Source organism: Aquila chrysaetos, chromosome 20 (genome assembly GCF_900496995.4).
Source record: "Aquila chrysaetos chrysaetos chromosome 20, bAquChr1.4, whole genome shotgun sequence".
Taxonomy (NCBI): Eukaryota; Metazoa; Chordata; class Aves; order Accipitriformes; family Accipitridae; genus Aquila; species Aquila chrysaetos.
Window position 1 is genome coordinate 18,847,517 of NC_044023.1, and position 20,487 is coordinate 18,868,003.

Here is a 20,487-nt window from a genome sequence, read left to right on the forward strand (position 1 = left end):
GGTCAGGGCATCGCCTTTATCGGCAACACGCAGCGTCGTTCACGGTTTCGCTCCGTTCCTGCTTCGGCAATTGCCGCGGGGGGGGGGGGGGGCAGGCACTAAGGCTCCAGCCGCTTCGCCCCTCGGGTTCGGGGGGGAGAAAGGGGGAAAGCCGCGGGAGAAGAAGGGCCGGCGGGCAGGGACTCCTACGCGAAGAAGGGAAAGCTGCGTGAACTTCCTCCTTCTCTTTAAACCCATTACTGCAGCGCACTTACAAATAAACCAGCCTCGTGTACCGAAATAAGACTTTAACTGGCGTTTGTAACTCAAAATTCAAACTGCATTTGACATATTCTACTTTCGCAATACTTTCATAGCACTTGCCTCATACACACCCGCCCACCACAAAACTGGTTTTAAGGCTTTTCTCAAGGAGAACCAGAGCACACTCTTAGCAGAAAATTTTATTTTACCCTGACCCATGCTTTTTACAGTTTATACACATTTTACAACTAGAAACCAAGGGTTCCAGTTTCACCATGAGACAACCCATTTAGTTTCATATTCATGATCATTATAGCCCTTAGTAAAACATAGGTACATAAATTGCAACAAACTTGAAGTGGGACAAAAAAATTAATAGAACTAACCCTTTCTCTCAGGTATGGATACCTAGGATTTTGAACATCACCTCCTGCGTTCATAAAGGATGCAACAGTGCCCAGAGAAGCAAATACCACTTCTGTTTAAATTTATGCAAGTATGAATAAATGCTCTTTAAATGCCTTTCTGTTACCTTCCATAGACTAGGAAGTAAGCCCCCTCTGAACAGTATACTTTGAGTAAGAGCATTTCTTCATACTTGTATATACAGTGAAAATGAGGTATGAGTTAGTTGCTTTCAGAAAGAATATTCTAAAATAATAAACAGAAGTGGACATTAGTATTCTGACCCAAGTGCTTTCATTCTGCACATTACTTTTCTAGGCAATCTCAGTAACAGCAACGAACTTAAGGTGTGCAAGCAGACATTAATCTTAGTATTTCTTCACAAGACACATACAAGGTTTGTATCAAAGATGACCAAAACAGAATACTTTGTTACCTTCCAACAGCCACTTTGTTTTCTAAGGCTTTGATGATTAAGACACAGCAGGCCATCCGATTCTCATGTGATAGTAAAGGTTGCACTAAGTGGGAATAAAGAATCCAAAAATAGTCAATACAAGTATTTACATCTACTTTTGTAAAATTTAAAAATCTAATGCTCTGACAAATGCTTTTATATCTAAAACAGCTAATGCTGACTGCATGTTAAAATTTCCCATTTACCTAAGCTCTTCCTGAAAACCCAAAATAGTCTGAGACATACTCAAAACTGCACCTGTGCCAGCCCTTAAGGAGTAGCTACTCACCCATTACGCAGGAAATGTTACCTTCAAAAGCACTGGCAGCAATAGGTCCAAATAAAAGTTCAAAGGATTTTTTTTTTTTTTTTAAGGAGTGCTGCATTTGTCTACCAAGACTGTAAAAAAAAAAAAAAAAAAGTGAAAATCAGCAATTTATTGATTCGCTGCAGTAGATAAAAGCTGAATAGAATTTCTAATCTTTGACCATCATAAAAAGTTTCTTTTTTTAAGAAAAGGCTGAACTTCTAACATTTGCACATCATAATTCTAACACACAGCAAATCAGTAAATTCCAACAAGTGCTTTTATATGGAGTGGTTTTTGGGGTTTTGTGGGGTGGTTTTGGGGTGTGGTTTTTTTTGAAACATAGAGCAACCAACCATGCTTCAGTATGAAGGCAAAGTGTTAAATTCTGAGTTTTTTAGAAGAAAAATGGTTTCACCCTGGTTTCCAAAACTGAAACTAAGACAGTAAGAGGGTAGTTCCTTCCCACCTCCCGATGAAGAAAAAAAAAAAAAAAAGAAAGAAAATAAAAAAGTATTTTATTTAAGCAGTTAAAGTTTCTATGACAGATGGGGGGGTTAAGACAAATTTTAGTGTTCTTGCTCTATGGCTTTATTGAAATCCTCAGAATAACTGGCTGAATCTCAAACTGAACTAGGCTTTTCCATGAATGCACCCTTGCCTGTGTAACTTCAGTGACTAACTGTTCTCCCAATGAGGAATAAATCCCCAACACCCATAGAAAAGTAGTTTTACTGAGAGGCTTTTCTCCAGAAGCAATTTCTCATCATTCCTATTCTTTGTCTCTCTCAGGCCACTGAATACACAAGCAAGAACAGAGTTCTCTAACACAAACTACAACGGGCACAGATGTGAAAAAAACCTCTCACAATAGAGGCAATGGTATGATAAGCAAAGAATTTCAACTGCCACGTATTTCACACAAGTACCTATCACAGCTACAGTTCTGAGATGTAGCAAAATATTTGCTGTCTGGAATGCAGAGAGGAAGACGCAAGCTTCTTCCCCCGATTCTCAGCATTCCCAAGGGTCCAATTCAAACGTTTCCTCTGACATTACCGAAAATGCAGCTAAACTTCAAGCCATGTGGATGCTATTTGACCAATACCTTGCTTAAGGAATGGCATGAGAAATACTTTGCAGCCACTGGAGACTTGCTTGAAAACTATATTAAGTCACAGTACAATTTTGCAAAAATTCCAAACCTTGCTACTGCTATACAAGGAACCATGAGAGCAGCAGTAATTAATTAAAAAAAAAATAAAATAATTTTTCTGCATTCTTCTGAACTGTTTTAGCTACTGTTAAAAATCAGCATCCAAATCTAGAACAAATATGCAATAGTTCAGATTTCTGGTGTTGAACACGTTTAGAATTACAAGTAGAGCTGCTGTCTCTAGGCAGCTCATGAGACAACACACAAGCAATATAGAAGATGAAGCTGTAATTTATAAAATCTCATCTGAGTCTCATGCTCTGCTTAGAGGAGTTAGTGTAAAATAGTTAGACTAATCTGATTTGCCCAAGAATAGAGAATTATGATCCTAACATGTTCAGATGTTGAGTACAAATATGAGATTTTTCCTGTCATAAAAATATCCACCAATTATGCTTCAGATAGCAAGCCATTGCTATTCTGTTATTAAAAATTTACTGATGCAATTTTAGAAAAACTCATATTAAGAACACTTAAAAAAGACTTGTAATGTCATTTTCACAGATATACAGAGTTTATGAATCCAGGGCTGCTTTAGTAAAACTCATGCATTCCAGTGCTGGTCTCACAAGGTAACAATCATCATTTCTGCTACTGTTTAGAAGTTAAATGGTCCACTGTTTAGCAAAAAGTTAAATAAAGGGATGACTGAGAAAAAAAATTAAATATTGCACAAATAATTTAACCGCAGACAGTACAAGACACTTAAAGCATTGATTTTTTTGTCAACATATGAACTCTATTATATAGTCACACTTTCTATAATACAGGGGGTTTTTTTTTACAAGACATTTAAATTCAGCATTTACATAAACAATTATCTTTACAATCTGTTATCGTATAATGTTAAGAGTTCCAGCAGGAATTAATTTTGTCTTTGTTTTAAAAGTTCATCTATCTGAGTCTTGTACATGTTTTTCACATCTTCGAGATCCAGTCGGAGTTCTTCAGCTTCCTCCGCTTTCTCTCCATACATCTGAAGAATTGTATTGTATCTTTGATCCAAATCCTGCAAGGATACGTAGTTTGTTATCTGACTTTTTCAGCTTAAAAAAAAAGTTGCTGCTAGGATAGTGTTTTACACTACTAGGGAAAGTAAGTGTAGCATTATTTTATCAAAGTATAACTCCTTTACAGTGAAACACATAGTAAACTCTTCAAAAATATTTTATGCTTTCACTCTCGGAATATGGCTAGATTTATACTCTAGATATAAAAGCAAGATATTCCAAAGACAAAGAACCTTGACTACAAAGAATTAGTGCTGGCTTCAGAGGATGCACTGAAGCACTTTGAAGTTCAACTGCTATGAGCATTAAAGAACAGTTAGCAAACTGCACAAAGTTTTACCACAGCTATGACCACAGTTTGTGAAATGTTTCTTAGGAAAGTTTAACATTCTGCATTTAAAGAACAATGATCATTTCTTGAATTACTCTAGAACTATTTTCAATATTTCAATTTAAGTTCTTAAACATTTAGAGGATTAAGATATTTGTCCTATTACCTATATCAGTACTGCACACTCATTCAGTTTCTGCATCAAACTCTCACAAATCCATGCTATTTATCAAAACACCCCCTCCTCTAAAAGACTACTTCCAGACAAGTGTCTTATATGAGAGAAAAAAAGAAAAGTTCTCTCCTTGATTTAGCATGCAAGCTTATGCAGCACACATTTCTAAAAACTGCATTTTGAAGTGACTACCTAATCATAGACTAGGCATTTTCAGATTCTTCTACACAAAAAAAAACCCCAGGCTCTTCAGTCATTTATTATTAGGGACAGATTTGAATATAATCCTAAATTGATAGGGGTATTCCTAAAACACCCAAAATATGTCAATTTTACATCAAATTTACAACAGAAATACACTTACCTTTAACTGTGCACGTAATTTTGGTATTTCCTTCACTTTTTCTTCAAGTTCATCGTTTTGATTTGTTAATTTAACCAGTTCTTCTGCCATTATCGATCGAGTTTTCTCAAGGTTTCCAATCTCCAGCTAAGGTAAACACTTTTAACAATTAGGAGGAGGAAAGAATTTGCCATGTTTATAAAACACCGTATCAAAATATTTTGATACAGTAATTAAGGCTTTTTCTTAAGCCAGACTAAGAAAGAGCACACCCTGGAAGCACTCTCTTCTCAATTCTGATCAGTGGTTTCTTAGGAGTTTTTTTGTTTGTTTGTTTTTGTTTTTTTCTTTTTTCAGATAGACAAGTTTTCTGGATAGGTCCTTGCCAAAACAAAAAAGGAAGCAACAAATCCTTCTCTTGCTTGTCCCTACACATACCTCCAGCGGCCATTCCAGTTAACAGAACTGTCATAAAAGGGGAAGAGTGAATGCATTCTGCTATGAGGAGAGGGACCAAGCTTTTTGAATATAAAACTAACAATATAATAATGACTGTATTAGTATTTACACTTACAAATGCTGTGTTTGGTTATGTAAGAGTAACTACAGTACCTGTAGATGTGCAATCTCTCCTTCTCTTAGTTTTAGCTGTGATTGAAGGTTTTCAATTATACTTGAACCTGCTCCCATCCTTATAGCATCATAAAGATTGCTCCCACTAGTAGCTATCGGCCCAAATGAGTGATCATGAGGATCATCCTAAAAACAAAAGGTTAGAGAAGCTTAAAATTAGACAAAAACATGCACACTTTGGAATCTTTCCTCCCCTTAAGTATTAAATCACTTCAGATTTTAAATTATACTGTCACTAGGCAAGCATTTCAATGCTTAAAGTTTGTTTTTAAAACAAAAGCTTAAGGTGAATAGCTACAATTTGAGATACCTCCTTACTGGCAAGTTCTCATGTCACCTATACAACCGCCATTTAACTTGGACATTGATAACCATATCCACAGGGAAGCAGCAGAAGCAGTGGACTTCACACAGACCACAACAGCCTAGGGAGCAGGGCTGTGCCCTAAACCAGGGATGCTAGTAAAAATAGATCAATTGAGTTAACTCCTACTAGTGTTACTCAATTATTCTAGATGAAATTAGACATGTGAACTCAGCACCAATACATGTATATATTACTCTGCAATAAGCGTTGTAGTTTCACACTGTCTTTCACAGATGTTTTACAATCACAGACATCTTGTAAGCAGGTTTTAGATGTTTCTGCATAGGAATTACCTTGTCTAAGGCCAATATACTCTTGAAGAGTCATTTTCTACATTAATGAAACTTCTTGAAGAGGAAAGAAAACAGTCTGTCAAAAAAAAAAAGCCAATATAACTGATACATAATACCTGTGAGAGGAAAGATGTCTGAAGACCTGCCATGTCAACTCCACTTATGGAACTAGAGCGTGACATAGTTGGAGTACTTGAAACAGTTTCAACTGTAAATGACTTCCGATCCTTCAAAAAAAAAAAAAAAAAAAACCAACAAAAACCCCCCCACACACAACACCACCAGTTAGATAAGGAAAAAAGTTTACAAGATGGTGAAAGACAGATTCTGTAAAGAACAGACTGCCCTTTTCCACCACCAACTATAGAACGCAATGTGACAGATAACCTTTCCCCTTCCCCCATCCCTAAAACATACTAAAGTTCAACAATGAAGAATTTCTGTGCTACTAACACTTATAGCCTACGTTCAAGCTCTCAGACTTTTCAGGAAACAAAGAGAGAAGTTGCAAATTACACCAAAAGAATTTCAAGTAGCCAAGGGAGATTCAGAGGCAGTTTTGTACGCCCAAATGTATCACAGGAACAACATCCTAAACTCAGAAGTGTGTCTCTCTTCAGAATGCACGTTAATGCTACTTTTTTTTTTTAATAAAGTGTATGAATTAAATTCTGAGATTTCTCACATGCTAATACCTTACTGATATACATTCCAAACAGACTGACCTCTTTTTACAGGCAGCATCTGAAAGTGTACTAGCCTCTGAAGGATAAAGCCCTTGGATTTTAGAACTGGAGATGGTAAGAAACCAGTAATAGAAACAGTTTTACTTTAATATCAACTGCTAATTAGCAGTAACAAAGTTACCGACTATTAAGGACTGTTCTGTGACTTGTGACTTAAGCTGGAAAGCATGTAGTACATCACACAGTCATGTGAAACGCAAAACAGGAATTCAGTGAAAGCAATGCTAGTAGTCTAAGCAAAGAAAACAAGTAGCTTCATAAGAAAAAGAATCCAAGAGCATTAAAAAAAAAATCAGAATATTAAAACAATCATTATCCATATTTTATCTCTTCTCAGGTTAAATAGACTATTACTCAAGACTCATTTCATCGAGTATAACACAAGTACTTATGTCACTGGAAATAAAAGGTTGTCACAAAGAGAAAGCCAAGTCCCTAATGCTTAGGCCGACAGTATATACTGTACAGCTCTAAGTCCACTTTGTTGCTTGTGACAGTTTCAGGTTCTAGGTATCTACTAAAATAATGACAGTATCAATAAGAATGAACAGAAATGTTAGGTTTTGGTACCTTCTCCTTTGCTGCTTCTTGCACAAAAATTGCCTTCTTTCTTTCCTGTTCAACTTTCATCTTCTCCATTTCTAACTGAGTAGCTAGCAGCGTCTACAAAAATAAATACAGGTTGTCAACCTCCTGCTAGCTCAGACTTCAACAATAACATAGATAAAAGCTGAAGTAGGCAATACCTTTTCTTTCTTCGCATCTTCCAAGGTTTTCGCATACTCATCTTTGAGCCCTTCTAGTTCAACCTCATACCTACATTGAGGAAAGAAAGAGGTAGGGAAAGTCAGTAAATAAGTATTCTGTGTTTACTTTAGATTCATGTACTATTAAAACAAACATAGCTTCAAGGCTTTAAAACATTATGAAAGGAACATGCTTCAATCTTTAGCATGAAACAAAATACCTTAACAAGATGGGCAACTTTATCAATAGCTGTCAACATTTTGCATAGTCACATCAACACTCAAAAGAACCAAGTCTTCCAACTTCCAAAGAGATCTGCTGCAGATGGTTATTAAGAGATAGCTTACTCCATTTCACTACAATTTTGAGAGATGCTGTTAACCAGAAATGTAACTCACCTACTGTTTTCATTTTCCATTTTCTTCAATCTGCTTCTCTCCACTTCTAGCTGAGCCTGAAGGCGTGTATTTTCTTGTCTTAAAAGACTATTCTGAGATTCAGTAGAAGACATCTGAATTTTATTAGAAAGAAGTTCTTCTGTAGCAGCCCGTTCTCTCTCAGCAGCTGCTGCTAGAAGAGTTTGAGACTCACCTAGTATTAAAGTACAGAAAAAAAATGGAATTTAACTTTTTTGATCAAACATCTATAATATGGGCCATTTTTTTATGCATCAAAATGGCATTTGATTTTTTTTATATGCAACTATTTTTCTTTAAAAAAAAAAAATCAAATCTGTTTTCTGTTGTAAAGGAAATTAAATATTTTCCACCATACAATTAGAGGATCAAAGCAACACAGCACAAGGAGACTTCATACTCTTTCAGAATGCAATATACAACTACAGATTGCCTCCAGATAGGAAGTAATTTCTCTGGGTCCAACTTTGGGCATTTTATGTGTTTTTCACTTAAAATATTAGATTACTACTGTATCAACAAATATATGTCTCATTACCTATGCGGTTAGGTAAGTAAATGATTACAACCTTTACAATACGGAATCTAAGCACTAGGCTTGACAACTGAAAATGCTGGTATACTTTCAGTGTCTCAAGGTCCATCTTTCCTTTAGATGCTGTAAGGACATGTACACCTTAACACCTCTACCTTACAATCTCACATTACACTGTGTTTTAAAGACAATCCGTGAATTACCTGTCCAAGAACCTTGGCAGAATACCCCACATACCATTTCCTTACAGGAAACCATTTTGTGCTCACCTCTCCTGATCCACCACCTACACTTTGGGCAAGCGTCAAGCCCTTTTCATTTACCTTCAGCCATCTCACATCTTCGTCAAGAGCCTCACAGTTTAGTGAAAGCTAAAAACATCTTACCAAGTCTGTCAGAAAGGTTCTTCTCCAGTTTTTCCCACGCAGAGGTTTGTGCTCCCAGCGTGGCTTGCAGATTTTCTATCTGCCGGAGAAGTGGCCGTGTAGCAGATGTAACACTTTGACTTAGTTCTTGGTTCCGGCTCTCTGCTTCTTGGAGTCTCTGAAATCACAAATTCAATATAACTAAGCTTTAAAATTGTATGATGGTTTGAAAGATTGATATAGAATTCAGCTAAACACATAGCAGTTGCTTTACATTCTAAAAATACTGCTTGACAGTTGCTTTACATTCTAAAATTCACGTGATCAAACTCAGAGTAAAGTGTGACATTCCAAGACAGAAGCTTAACATTTCTAGACACATGATAGAGCAATGGCCCAGAGATGTCCAGCCCTCTGGACATCACTTGATTTTGGCAACAACCTATCTTCTGGACCTTAAGAACAATAAAAATACTCTTAAGCAGCAGCTAAGAAGTCATTCAAAACATATTTGCTAGCAATTTTAGAGGACTAGCACAAACTTAATGGCTGTACTTTGTCTTATACTAAAAGGACAGCATTGCATTTCCAAGGCATCATAAAAAAAATTAGGATTTTGTTTTCAGTACATGATTAAAAAACCACTTCCTTTCGTATTTTTATTGTTGTTCTACACAGGACAAATACCACGGGTAACCAGGAAAACAAAGGCTCTCTTTCAGGCTATTAATGTCATGATAGCATTTTATTTCCAGTTTTTAGAAGCCATCCCTGCAGATAAAAGTTGGCATCATCTATTTGCTATAGCACCTGTTGTAGTTCACCAATTTCCTGGCGTAAATAGTCTTCTTTTCTTGCTGCCTGCTGTTCTGCACGTTGCAGTGCTAGCCTCAGGTCTGCCACCTAAATAAACAAGACATCATCACTAATCTATTGCCAAAAGTTATAGTACCACCTATTCATTGCTACAGTCCTATACCATTTTTAAACACTGTTAGACAGGGTATGTCTGTTTACAAGTTGAAGGCTTATGTTTTGCATGTACAGAAATAGTTACACTGAATTATCTATCACTAAAAATTTTGTTCAACTAAATCTCTTGGACTTTGCATCATGGTAAGAGCACTACAAACTTAACAGAGTCTGTCAAAGTCATTTTATACAGACAAGTAAAATTAAAAGTATTTTTAAATAAAATGAATATTTTCAAGCTCAGCACAACTACCACTAAAGACTGAACAAGTCCACAGGAAAGAAATCCACTGGATATTTGCTAAGTACACAAAAATAAGTTCCACCTTGTATTGCATCTGGTTCGTTACATCACATGCACACACCATCCAACTACACCCATCTGTTCAATGAAAAGGTTTATTCACTGCATTTAAGACCCACCTGAATTGCCAAAGTTTCTTGCTGCTGCCGAGCCTCGTCCTGGGCCTTCTCCAGAGCTAATCCAAGCTCTTCCTTTGCCTTCATTTCCCGACTTAGGGCTGCTTCTTGTGCCTCACTGTCCTTTGTAGCATTAGCTTTATGAAGATCTGCAAGTTCCCTGGGGAGGGGGGGAAGGCAATGCACTTACAGTTTATACAATGCCAACAGCGACTTTGCAAATAACTTTGTTATATATTAACATTTCACAAGCACTGCACAAGAAATAGACACAGAAGCTGAATGTATGGTTGAAGACAGGCACACAAATATATGCTTACTTGTATGCACTGTCAAGTGCTGCCTGGACACTTCTGTTCCGTTCTTCAAGGTCTTCCACCTCCGCCTGAAGTTTAGCAAGATCCTTTTCTTGTCGCTCTACAACACTGTTTAGCTGTTTAATGCTGTCTCGATGTTGCTTCTCAAGGTCTTCCTTGCCATCAAGCACCTATTAGAGCACAAACAAGAAGCATGAGACTAATCCCAGTACACAAGGTAGACAACGCCATCTGAGGACAATGACAACTGTGGCAACCAATTCAGGACAAAGTTACACAAAATGACTAAACCAATCTAACACTTCACCAAAAGAGAAAGGTTTTGCTCCCCCATACTCCCCAGAGGAGGGGGCTCTTCTTCACCACAGTTTCACACACTTCCTCATACTGGGTCTGCTGCTTCTAAGGTCTTGATTCAATCACTGAGCAAAAAAACTGCCCAAATTTTGCTGGTACAAGTCTTGCACCTAAAATTTAGTGTACTGAATTTGGTCAGCCCACCTGATAACCAGCAGTGCAAGTGCAAACAAGCAGCTGGAAAGATACCTGACCACAGTTTTACTCTGCAGCTTTAAAAAAAAAAAAAAAAAAAACACCACCAAATATCTCACCTGTTTTAAATGCTGCAACTCCTCTTCCAATTCCTTAATCTTTTTGTTCTGTTTTGTGTTAATATTTTCTCTCTCTTTCTCTTTGGCTCTTAATTTCTTAATGATGTTGGAATTGTGCAGCTGCTGTTTGGAAAGCTTTTCTCCTATGAAGAAAATGAACATAAAGCTAGTGCATATTGCTGTTATTCTATAAACTCTCTCTATTCACACCCTGCCCTGCTATTCAGTCCCATGAAAATAATAACCAATTATGTACGGAAATACTTACTCTTACATTTTTTCATGCAAGTTCTTAAGTTTTAAATCTACCTTATCCTGAGATGACCTTGCTATGCTAAGCTATAGTAAGATAGGATAGACAGTGAAGGGCTTTGAAAGTAAAGCAAATGAGCTCAGCATATCAGGAAAAAAACCAAAATGGCCTGTTCATTTAGTAACTGTATTTTACTTCCAAAATTAAGAAGTAGTAAGGGAGACACTGTAGAAATGCCTTGAACAATGCCCTAGCTAGATTTCTGCTGAATGGAACATGGAGCGTTGTACTGCATGCTGGTTTTATCTCACAGCACCTTTTAATGCATGCTGCAGAAAGTACCCCTCTAGCCATCTGCATTTGACTGATCCCTCCTATTGCTCTTTGCTATTAACTAAATGCTTATCCTGGTTTCAGCTGGGATAAAGTTAATTTTCTTTCTAGTAGCTGGTATAGTGTTACATTTTGGATTTAGTATGAGAATGGTGTTGATAACACACTGATGTTTTCAGTTGTTGCTAAGTAGAGTTTATACCAAGTCAAGGATTTTTCAGCTTCTCACGCCCAGTCAGCAAGAAGGCTGGAGGGGCACAAGGAGTTGGGAGGGGACACAGCCAGGACAGCTGACCCAAACTGGCCAAAGGGGGTATTCTGTATCATGTGACATCATGCCCAGTATATAAAGTGGGGGGAGCTGGCCAGGAGGGGTGGATCATTGCTCGGGAACTAACTGGGCATCAGCCAGCAAGTGGTGAGCAATTGCATTCTGCACCGCTTGTTTTGTATATTCTAATTCTTTTATTATTTATTTATTATTACTATTATTATTATTATTTTCTTCCTTTCTGTACTATTAAACTGTCTTTATCTCAACCCACGAGTTTCACTTTTTTTCCCCGATTCTCTCCCTCATCCCACTGGGTGGGGAGAGTGAAAAAGCAGCTGTGTGGTGCTTAGTTGCTGGTTGGGGTTAAACCACAACAACGGTTCAAATGTTCAGAAACATCTAACATGCTTCAAATAATGGGGGTTTTTTTCCCCTACATAAAGGTGGCTCGTATGTGAAGGCAGTACATTTCAAATTATTCTACAAATTTTTACTATTAAAAAAAATATTAATTCTCACCTTCCTCCATTAATCCTTTGATTTGCTCTTCTTTTTCTTTCAGTAATTCGGCAGTTTCATTGGTATTAAGCCTAGTAGCCAATTCTTCTTTAACAGTCTTTACTTCCTAAATAATAGGATAAAATACTTAGGACTATTTATTAAATTATATTTAGGGAAAAACGCACAGTAAGTTACACTGACCACCTTTTTCTTCTCCCCTTCCTCTCAAAAGGCTTTTCTTTGAAAACAATTTAGGTTGGAAGGGAACTCTGGAGATTATCTGATCAAATCAGATTGCTCAGAGCTTTATTCTGTCAAGTTTTAAAAACCTCCAAGGATTGAGACTCCATAAATTCTCTGCACAATTTGTTCCAATTCCTCCTTCCACTTCAATTTCTATACTTTAAACTTTTGCAATATAGTAAAAATAAACTGTTGTATTTGCACACAGGTATCAGATAATTTTTCTATTTCAACTTACCACTGTGCCAACAGTGACACATACAGTGACAAAACAACTGTGAAAAATATTTTTTTTTCCAGTTACAGATTTGAGTTTACTTTTTGCAGACTAGCAGTAAGCTAGAGAAATTTAGTGCTGTGATACCAGGTCAAGAACATTTAAACTCCATAAACTTTGTTGCTGCAGTCTTCTTTGCTCATTCCAAACCAATCCATCATCAGTCCTTAATTTTCCTACCAGTTAATCCTCTAAACAAGCCATTCCCATACTTCACCACTTCCCCACATCCCCAGGCCATTCTTCTCCCGCACACCAATGCAAATGCATATATGGGTACAAGGTAAATGAGAGCAGACCTTAAACCTTCCCCCCCACCCCAAACCAGGCTAACTTTAACTTAAATGAGTTCCCTAATTTGGTTCACAACACAGCTGCAAGAATACATGTGTCAACACAAGGAAATAACAAGCAGCCTGGGCAGCTAGAATCAGCTTATGCTAGTTACTAATACCATGAGACAGCACCTGCCAGCCTCATGCTTTTCCCTAGCTTAATTTTTATGAATTGACCTCAAGAAATTCAACTGCATTCTAAAATAATAAACATTAATTTCACTAAAAAGCCAGATTACCTTTTTAGCTGCATCTCTTTCTTTGCAGGCTACCTGGAGCTTCTTTTCAGCATCCGCAATTCGCTGAGCAAACTCCTCTTTAAGAGATGAAAGGCTACTGCTCTCTTCTTTCATTCTAAACATTTCACTATGTTTAAAATTAACATTTCAGAACAGTTGCACGGTTATGTGACATTCCAAGCAGTTTGCAACAGGTTGTCTTAAATGCTTTTAAAATGTGTTTTGGTTTTTTTTATTATTATTTTACACATTAACCAGAAGTCAAAAAAACACATCCATATTAGAAGTACTAATCAAAGATCTTTATTAATTCAGTAATTTACCCATGAAAACAATTAAATGCTTGATTTACCTTAAATGTTTTGCCCCTTAGTCAAGTTCTTTCTGATTAACCATAGTCTGTATCATATACAGGGCAAATTTTTTAAGTTAAGATCAATTTAGTCATCAAATAATACCTTCGCATTTTATCTGTAAATTTTTAAACTTGATATTTGATCAGTAAACTGGTAAATCTAACTTTTAAATTTTTTTTCCTTTTAATTTTAACTGAATTAAATAATGAATTCAGATTTTTCCCTACAACCAGCCCTTCTACCACACTTTCACTGCCTACATTTTTGTCAGCAAATTACTTAGTAAATCAGGTTCATCCATCTGTATCAGAAAAGTCAGTCTCCCTTAATAGCTGAATCCAGTCTTATAACAAACATCTTTATTAATAACCAAGTCTGACTCTACACATCTGTTTGTCATTCCTACTTCTTACTTACTGAAAAATCTTTCACTAGCCTCTTCCCAAAAGAGATTTTGGCCCCAAGAAATAATGTCTCTTTAAAAAAATACCATCACAGCACATGCAATCATTATTTCCACCTTTCCCAAACACTGCACATCCCTTGCAACCTTTGTTCTAGTTATAAAGCTATTTGTTTTACAATATTGTCTACTGATTGTATTACAGTAAAGTTACAGTTACACCCACTACTGTGTATATTTTCATACTTACTCTTTTAGGTTATCATAAGCTTCTTCCAGGCGCGCCTTTTCTTTACTAGTACTTAATAACTGTATTTCCCTCTTCTCCAGTTTCTCAGTTAATGAATCAATCATCTGGACAACGTTTTTTACAGATAAAGATCAGATGAATGGGACAATTAAAACACAAGAGGGGCAGGCTTCCCCTTTCCCCCCACCATTCCCTCCCAACACTATTTAAAGCTGAACTTGTCAATGTTTTTAGGAATTTGAGGTAAAAGTCACTGAAGATTACCATGTTTCTACCACATTAATTTAGAACTAAGCAATATATAAACACAAGACACCTGTTTTCTACAGGTGTAGAAATCCTACTAAGTAAGCACACCTGGGCTCAGCTAAGTTCCTCAACAAAATCATCAACAGTTATATTTAATTATAAAGTTTTTAAAGAGAGCTGATAGCCTACAAAACTATAGCTAACATTAACCATTAAGACTCCCCATGCTCCTTACACCACTCTTTACGGAATCACAGAATAATTTACAGTGGAAGATCTCTTCTGTGAAACATTGGCCCAAAGCCGCAAAACATGATCAGATGAGACATTCTAGACAGGGTCAAGAGCTCTTAGCTCACATCAGAATCATTTCTTAATACCAGATTTTTGAAAGCTAAATACAGAGAAGTAACACAGACATACATGCAAATATAGAAATATAAACAAATGAAACAGATTCTGTAAGTGTAGCTCACTATGGCCAATGAAAGAGAAAATTTGCTGTGGTCCATTATCACTATTGCCCACAACATATAACCATTTAAGTTAGAAAAACTTATGGATAACAGTCCATGGCTTTGGATCTCCTTAAGGAATTTACACTGATGTTCTGTACGATTTACACAAAAAAATGCTTTTCTTAAAACACAGATTACATTGGGGTTTTATAAAGTCCCATAAGCAATTGCTTTTCCCTTATTACTATCAGAAACAGCATCAGTATTGCAAACACGCTTACTGCAGAAGGCCATGAGTATGGCCCATTTATGTCACATACTAGGCACACAGACTATGAGCAAAGCAAAATGCAAAGAAACAGAGCAAAACACATGTCAAAGGAGCTCAGAAATTAAAAATATGCATAGAGGTACAGAAAGGTGACCAAGGAAATGGAAAAAAGATAGTGTACACAACATGCTGGCAGAACTGGGCAAAACACGCTACTTCAAAGCTCCAGTCTAGCCTTCCATACACTTGAGCATCATACTTCTTCACATTTCTAGTCATTCCATCTATTTAAACTAGCCATACAAATTTCTTTTAATCTATTTGCTATCCATAACTATGCCCATCATCTTCATTATAAAGCCTAGCGTACCTTCTTTTTAAAAGGAAAGATTATTTCTGCTAAAAACAAACATTAATTTGACTAGTAAAAAGGCCTTATTTAGACTAACTACTGCTATCCTCAAAGAACATGCACAATGCTCCTGGAACATAATCAAATTTTGACAGTTTGTAAGTCCATGGAAAAAAAAGCTTGCAAAATCTTATCTTGATTATTGCTGAAATACTAAAGACTTTTAGCTTCATAATTCAAATCAAAATACTTAAAGGAATCTCTTCCACCTTTCACAGAAAAAAAAATTGCACCAAAGAATTAAAATTACACATTTGACCTATCAAGGCTTCCTGTTTTCTAGCACTACTCACAATTCACAGTAATGATAACTAGGTAGATTAGGTGAAATCCAAAACCATTTGACCAGAAATTTCACCAGTATTATTCCACTGCAGAATATCAAGGACAGTCTTCTACAAGGTAAGGTAGTTCAGCATCAATTAATTCATTCAAATAAGGTGAAGCTAATTCCTATCTAAGGAGATGATAGGAGTTTCATTTGTAATTAAGGGGTGTGTTTGCAAAACATGTTCTACAGTTACCTTTTTAAGCTCTTGCTTTTCAGCATCCTCTTCTAACAATTTTTCAACAGCATCCTGCTGCGGCTCAGTCTCCTCTTTCACAACCTGTTCTTCAACATTTTGCACAGTAGCAACCAAAACATCTGGCTGCTCAGAATTAACAGGGGTTGCGCTTCTCCCACTCTCTTCCATCTCAGCTTCCTCAGCATGTAAAACAGGAGTGTCATTCAAGTTTTCAGATTTATTTTTCTGGGCATCAACCGTTTCTGTCTTTGGCGCAGAAGGACTGACAGCAACAGATGCTGAAGCAGAAGCCCTGCCTGATAACTCATCATCTGAATTTATTTCACTTACACTTCTACTATCTAAAGACTGTACACTAAATGAATCAATTCTTTCGAAAGCATCAGAGGAGCAGCAGCTCTCGGTCATTTTTTGAAAGTCATCTAAACGATTATAATCCGCACAGGCAGATGTAGATAAAAGCTGAAATGATGTTTGCATTAGATGAAGACTGGATTTTGAATCTGCAGCTTCTTGTCTTGAACTTACTGAGCTCTCACTTATTACACTTTCATGGTCCAGCACTTCAATATCACTAGTTGTGGATGTCCCCGAGGAGAAAGTGCTAATTGGAGGTGAAGGCGTATTGCTTTGCCTGTCCTCGGTCTTCCGCTCCTTAGTTTCCAAACCCATGTCTTTTGTACCTGCATTAAGAGGCTGCGAAGTGCTATCCGGTGCACCTCCCATTGCATCCCCTCCTATGCTGGATTTTTCATTAAGAGCATCTTCAGGTGCTTCCAAATTTAGAGCAGACACCTTTTTGTCAGTAACTTCATTTGTCCTTTCTTCAGGCTTGGCATTAGATTTAAGCAGAGAATTCTCTTCCAATTTCTCCTTGGGAATATCGAGGTTTTTCAAGTCCACTAGGACAGCTACGGAGGAATCCTTCACTTCTGCCTCTGTTGTCACTGGTACTTCCAGCTGACTGGGGTGTTGAGACTCCTTTGAAGTGCTTTTCACCTCCTCTTTGGGTCGCTGTGATTTGGCTGGAGGTTTGGACACCACTGGATTTTTCTGTATACTCTGAACGTCTGTCGGAGAGAGAAAGGCACTGAAGAAGTTTTCAGATTCATCTACTACCGTCCTCCTCACTGGCTTAGTAATTGCTGTTGGTGATATTGGCTGATTCTGTGGTTCTGTATTTGAACTTAAGCGCCAGGAAGATGTATCCCATCCTCCACTTATGAGAGAATTTGTTCCTAAAACGATAAAAAAAGAGAGAGGCCAAGAACACTTAAAATGTGGGGTTTTTTCGGTATTTGCCTTTTTAGATGCAACAGTTCAGAAAAAATGTTTTCAATATCACGTAACTTAAAGCAAATACTATACATGATCACAATCAGCATCATTTTCATTACTACTTCCTTACAAAGCTTGGAACTGATTTTTAGACAAAGCAAAAGAAGCTTAAGGGAGACACAAAGTAATTCTAAGACTTAAGGTGGACACAGATACCTCTAGAAAGTAGGAATACCTGAATGGAACCAACTTGCTCCCTCCCTCTTAAACAGTAACTTAAATAAAGGTGGAAGGAGATCATACACGAGTTACACCAGTAAATCCAAGAGTGAGAATTTCAGAAAGAAGATGGAGAAATGTCTGGGAAGAGGAAACAAGCCCATACAGCCTTCTGAAAGCTATAGGGGCAAGCCTGAAGCCTATTTGGGCACAAAAAGCAAGCATTTACTTTGCAAACGGAACAAGAGAAAGGGAATGTGGCCTCCTGCTTCCTATAGTGAGAGGAAGCTAAGCAAAACAATCTGAAAAAAATGTAGTTTAAACGTAGAGAATTATACAGATTACAAAAGGAGGAAACAATTACTGGTCTTAAAAGTTATCTGCCAGTAGCATACAGACAAACACTTCACACACCCTTACAGAAAACGGGGGAAAAAAAGCTTTAAATATTTGTAGAATTTACACTATAAGAAGGGTTCTTGCCCTTTCAGTTTGCAACAGGCTTCATATTTTTCCTCACACACCAAGCAACAGCATGAAGCTGACAATACACATTGCCAGCAGCCCAGCTAAGGTGATAATTTTCTTCTCCTGTGGAGAAATACTGATTAGTTCTGAAGCTGCCCTAAAAAAACATCAACAGTTCCTATTATTGTATTTCTTGCAGGTTTTCCAGGACTTGTCAACAGCAAGGATAATAAGAATTTCAGCATCAAATTTCAGTAGCATCCCAAGAAAGAAAGAAAAAAAAAAAATCCAATTTGATTTTGTACCTACAAACATAATCTGGATAACATAACTATTTCAGGCTACTAAAAACAAGCTCACTTTATACAGCAGCATCTACTAAAAAACACCGAGTTATAGTATTTAAAGCAGACTACCACTTTCAGAAACTGTCGATAGCTATTGGCCTCGAGATCTCAAATTCAGGCAATTACTGCTCTCGTTGCCAAAAATACTACAAACAGCTGATTTATTACCACTTTGTCCATGATTCAATAACTTCAGAAAAAGCCCTGTGAGCGAACTGTAACATTCAGAAAATATTTTAACTTCTTTTAAAAACAAGTATGTTTTCCCTGAAAAACAGATGCAGGCTGATCTTTGCTGCTTTCCTTACAAATTACAGCACTACTATAAATACTAAGATATAAATTAAATTTAAAAATGGTTTTGACAAGCCTAAAGTTTTAAGAAACTAAGCATGACACAGTATCCTATCAACAATTCTGGTAATTTAAGATGACACTGGACTATGTGACTGCCAAGCCCTTGTTCCCACAAAAGGACAAAAGACATGCAAAACTGACCCTACGCATTGATGAGCAACCAACTAGGAAACACTTTCAATTGTTACAGCTTTCAATTTTCAGAAGTCCAACTCTGCTGCAGGTATACCTGGAAATAACCTCCTCCTACAAACACATACATTTCTCCTAGATATAATTGCAATAAGGACACTGATTCCAGATGACTTAAGTTTCCCACCCTTTTCTTCATGCATTCTTTTCTTTAAGGTATTATTTAGGGGAAAAAAAGTTTCCAGCAAGAGGGCTCCTTTTCACTCTTTCATTTCCAAGCAATAACTTAGGACTCATCATTCTTTCAGGTTCTACATTAGCACATGTACAACAGAGACACTTTCTCATAACCAAGCCGTGACAATTTTTGCACCAACACATTCCTTTCAACAGATGTTGGAGGACTATGAACTTAAGGCCACAAAAAGTGGAAAACTTCACTTGGTTTATGCGGAGCAGACTTTCAGCTTCTCCTCTGCTCCTTCTATCGCAAAAAGCACCTCCCCACACGCCTCAGAACGTAATTTCCCCTTTTTTTATTACCTGAGCGGTTTTGACCACCTGTTAGCCCCTCGGCAAAAAAAATAAGGCCTTGAGAAACACGGGTGTGAAGCACAGTGCTACCCACACAACAGAAACACGACACTGGTGACAACAACCAGGTATTGCCTGTGCTGCCGAGGTTTCCTCAGCTTTTCATCAGTGTTACCCTCCCTCGCCTGTGAGGGGGGGGGGACGAGAAGTACCACAGGCGTCGCAGAACGGGCTGTGGACAGGGAGGGCCGGTTAAACCTCCACGGGTGTAACCCCCCGGCCCCGGTTAAGAGGGGGGCGAGGGGAAGGCGCCGCCCCGGCCAGCCGCGCTGCGAGGGCCGGGCGGGAGGCCGTGAGGCGAGGAGAGGCGGCCCAGCCCGCCTCACACCGGGGGCTGGGGGCACGGCGAGCGGCCGCCCGCCGTCGCCCACGCTTACCGTCGCCGTAGTCGGGGATGACGGCGTCGGGCCAGGGGCTCTCCTCGGCCTGGATGTCCAGCACCCGGTCGATGGACTTTTGGGCCTGCGACAGCGCCTGCTTGGCGAAGCTGGACAGCTGCGAGGCGTTGAACCAGCTCATCCTCCGCGGCGCCCGGTCCCGCGCGGGGGCGGCGGCGGCGGCGGCACCGGGCCACAAGCACAGAGGCGGGCGGGGAGCGACCGGCCCTCAGAGCCCGCTCCCCGGCGGCGGGGCCGGCGGCCTCGGGCTCGGCGGGGAAAGGAGGGAGGGGGCGGCGGCCCCGCGCCTGCGCGCCGCCGGGCTCCACGTCGCAAACAAGCCCGCACGCAGCCGCCCGCCCGCCCCCTCACCCGTCACGGGAGGCGGAGCAAGGCCTTCCGCCTCGGTACCTGTCATGGCGGAG

The 20,487-nt window shown here is 38.5% G+C and overlaps 1 protein-coding gene across 3 annotated transcripts; it reads right to left on the bottom strand.

Moving 5' to 3' along the window:
• Nucleotides 1–428: 428 nt before the first annotated feature.
• On the bottom strand, nucleotides 429–20,366 carry TMF1 (TATA element modulatory factor 1). Of its 3 annotated transcripts, none has more exons than XR_005930988.1 (18): nucleotides 20,063–20,364; nucleotides 16,288–17,528; nucleotides 14,374–14,477; nucleotides 13,365–13,491; nucleotides 12,289–12,394; nucleotides 10,910–11,052; nucleotides 10,302–10,468; nucleotides 9,985–10,141; nucleotides 9,400–9,492; nucleotides 8,611–8,767; nucleotides 7,672–7,864; nucleotides 7,273–7,342; nucleotides 7,097–7,189; nucleotides 5,897–6,007; nucleotides 5,100–5,246; nucleotides 4,509–4,634; nucleotides 1,395–3,637; nucleotides 429–1,169 (listed from the first exon to the last, which is right to left on the bottom strand). XR_005930988.1 is itself a non-coding variant. In XM_030043985.2 (18 exons), the coding sequence occupies exons 2-18, from the start codon at nucleotides 20,202–20,204 to the stop codon at nucleotides 3,494–3,496; spliced, it is 3,321 nt and encodes a 1,106-aa protein (XP_029899845.1). In that variant the 5' UTR covers nucleotides 20,205–20,208; nucleotides 20,244–20,354; the 3' UTR covers nucleotides 429–3,493. The 3 variants fall into 3 exon arrangements, 2 of the variants coding, with proteins under 2 accessions (XP_029899845.1, XP_040974723.1); XM_030043985.2 differs by having other exon boundaries at nucleotides 429–3,637; nucleotides 20,063–20,208; nucleotides 20,244–20,354; XM_041118789.1 differs by lacking the exons at nucleotides 429–1,169; nucleotides 1,395–3,637; nucleotides 4,509–4,634 and having other exon boundaries at nucleotides 5,161–5,246; nucleotides 5,781–6,007; nucleotides 20,063–20,366.
• Between the last annotated feature and the right edge of the window lie 121 nt (nucleotides 20,367–20,487).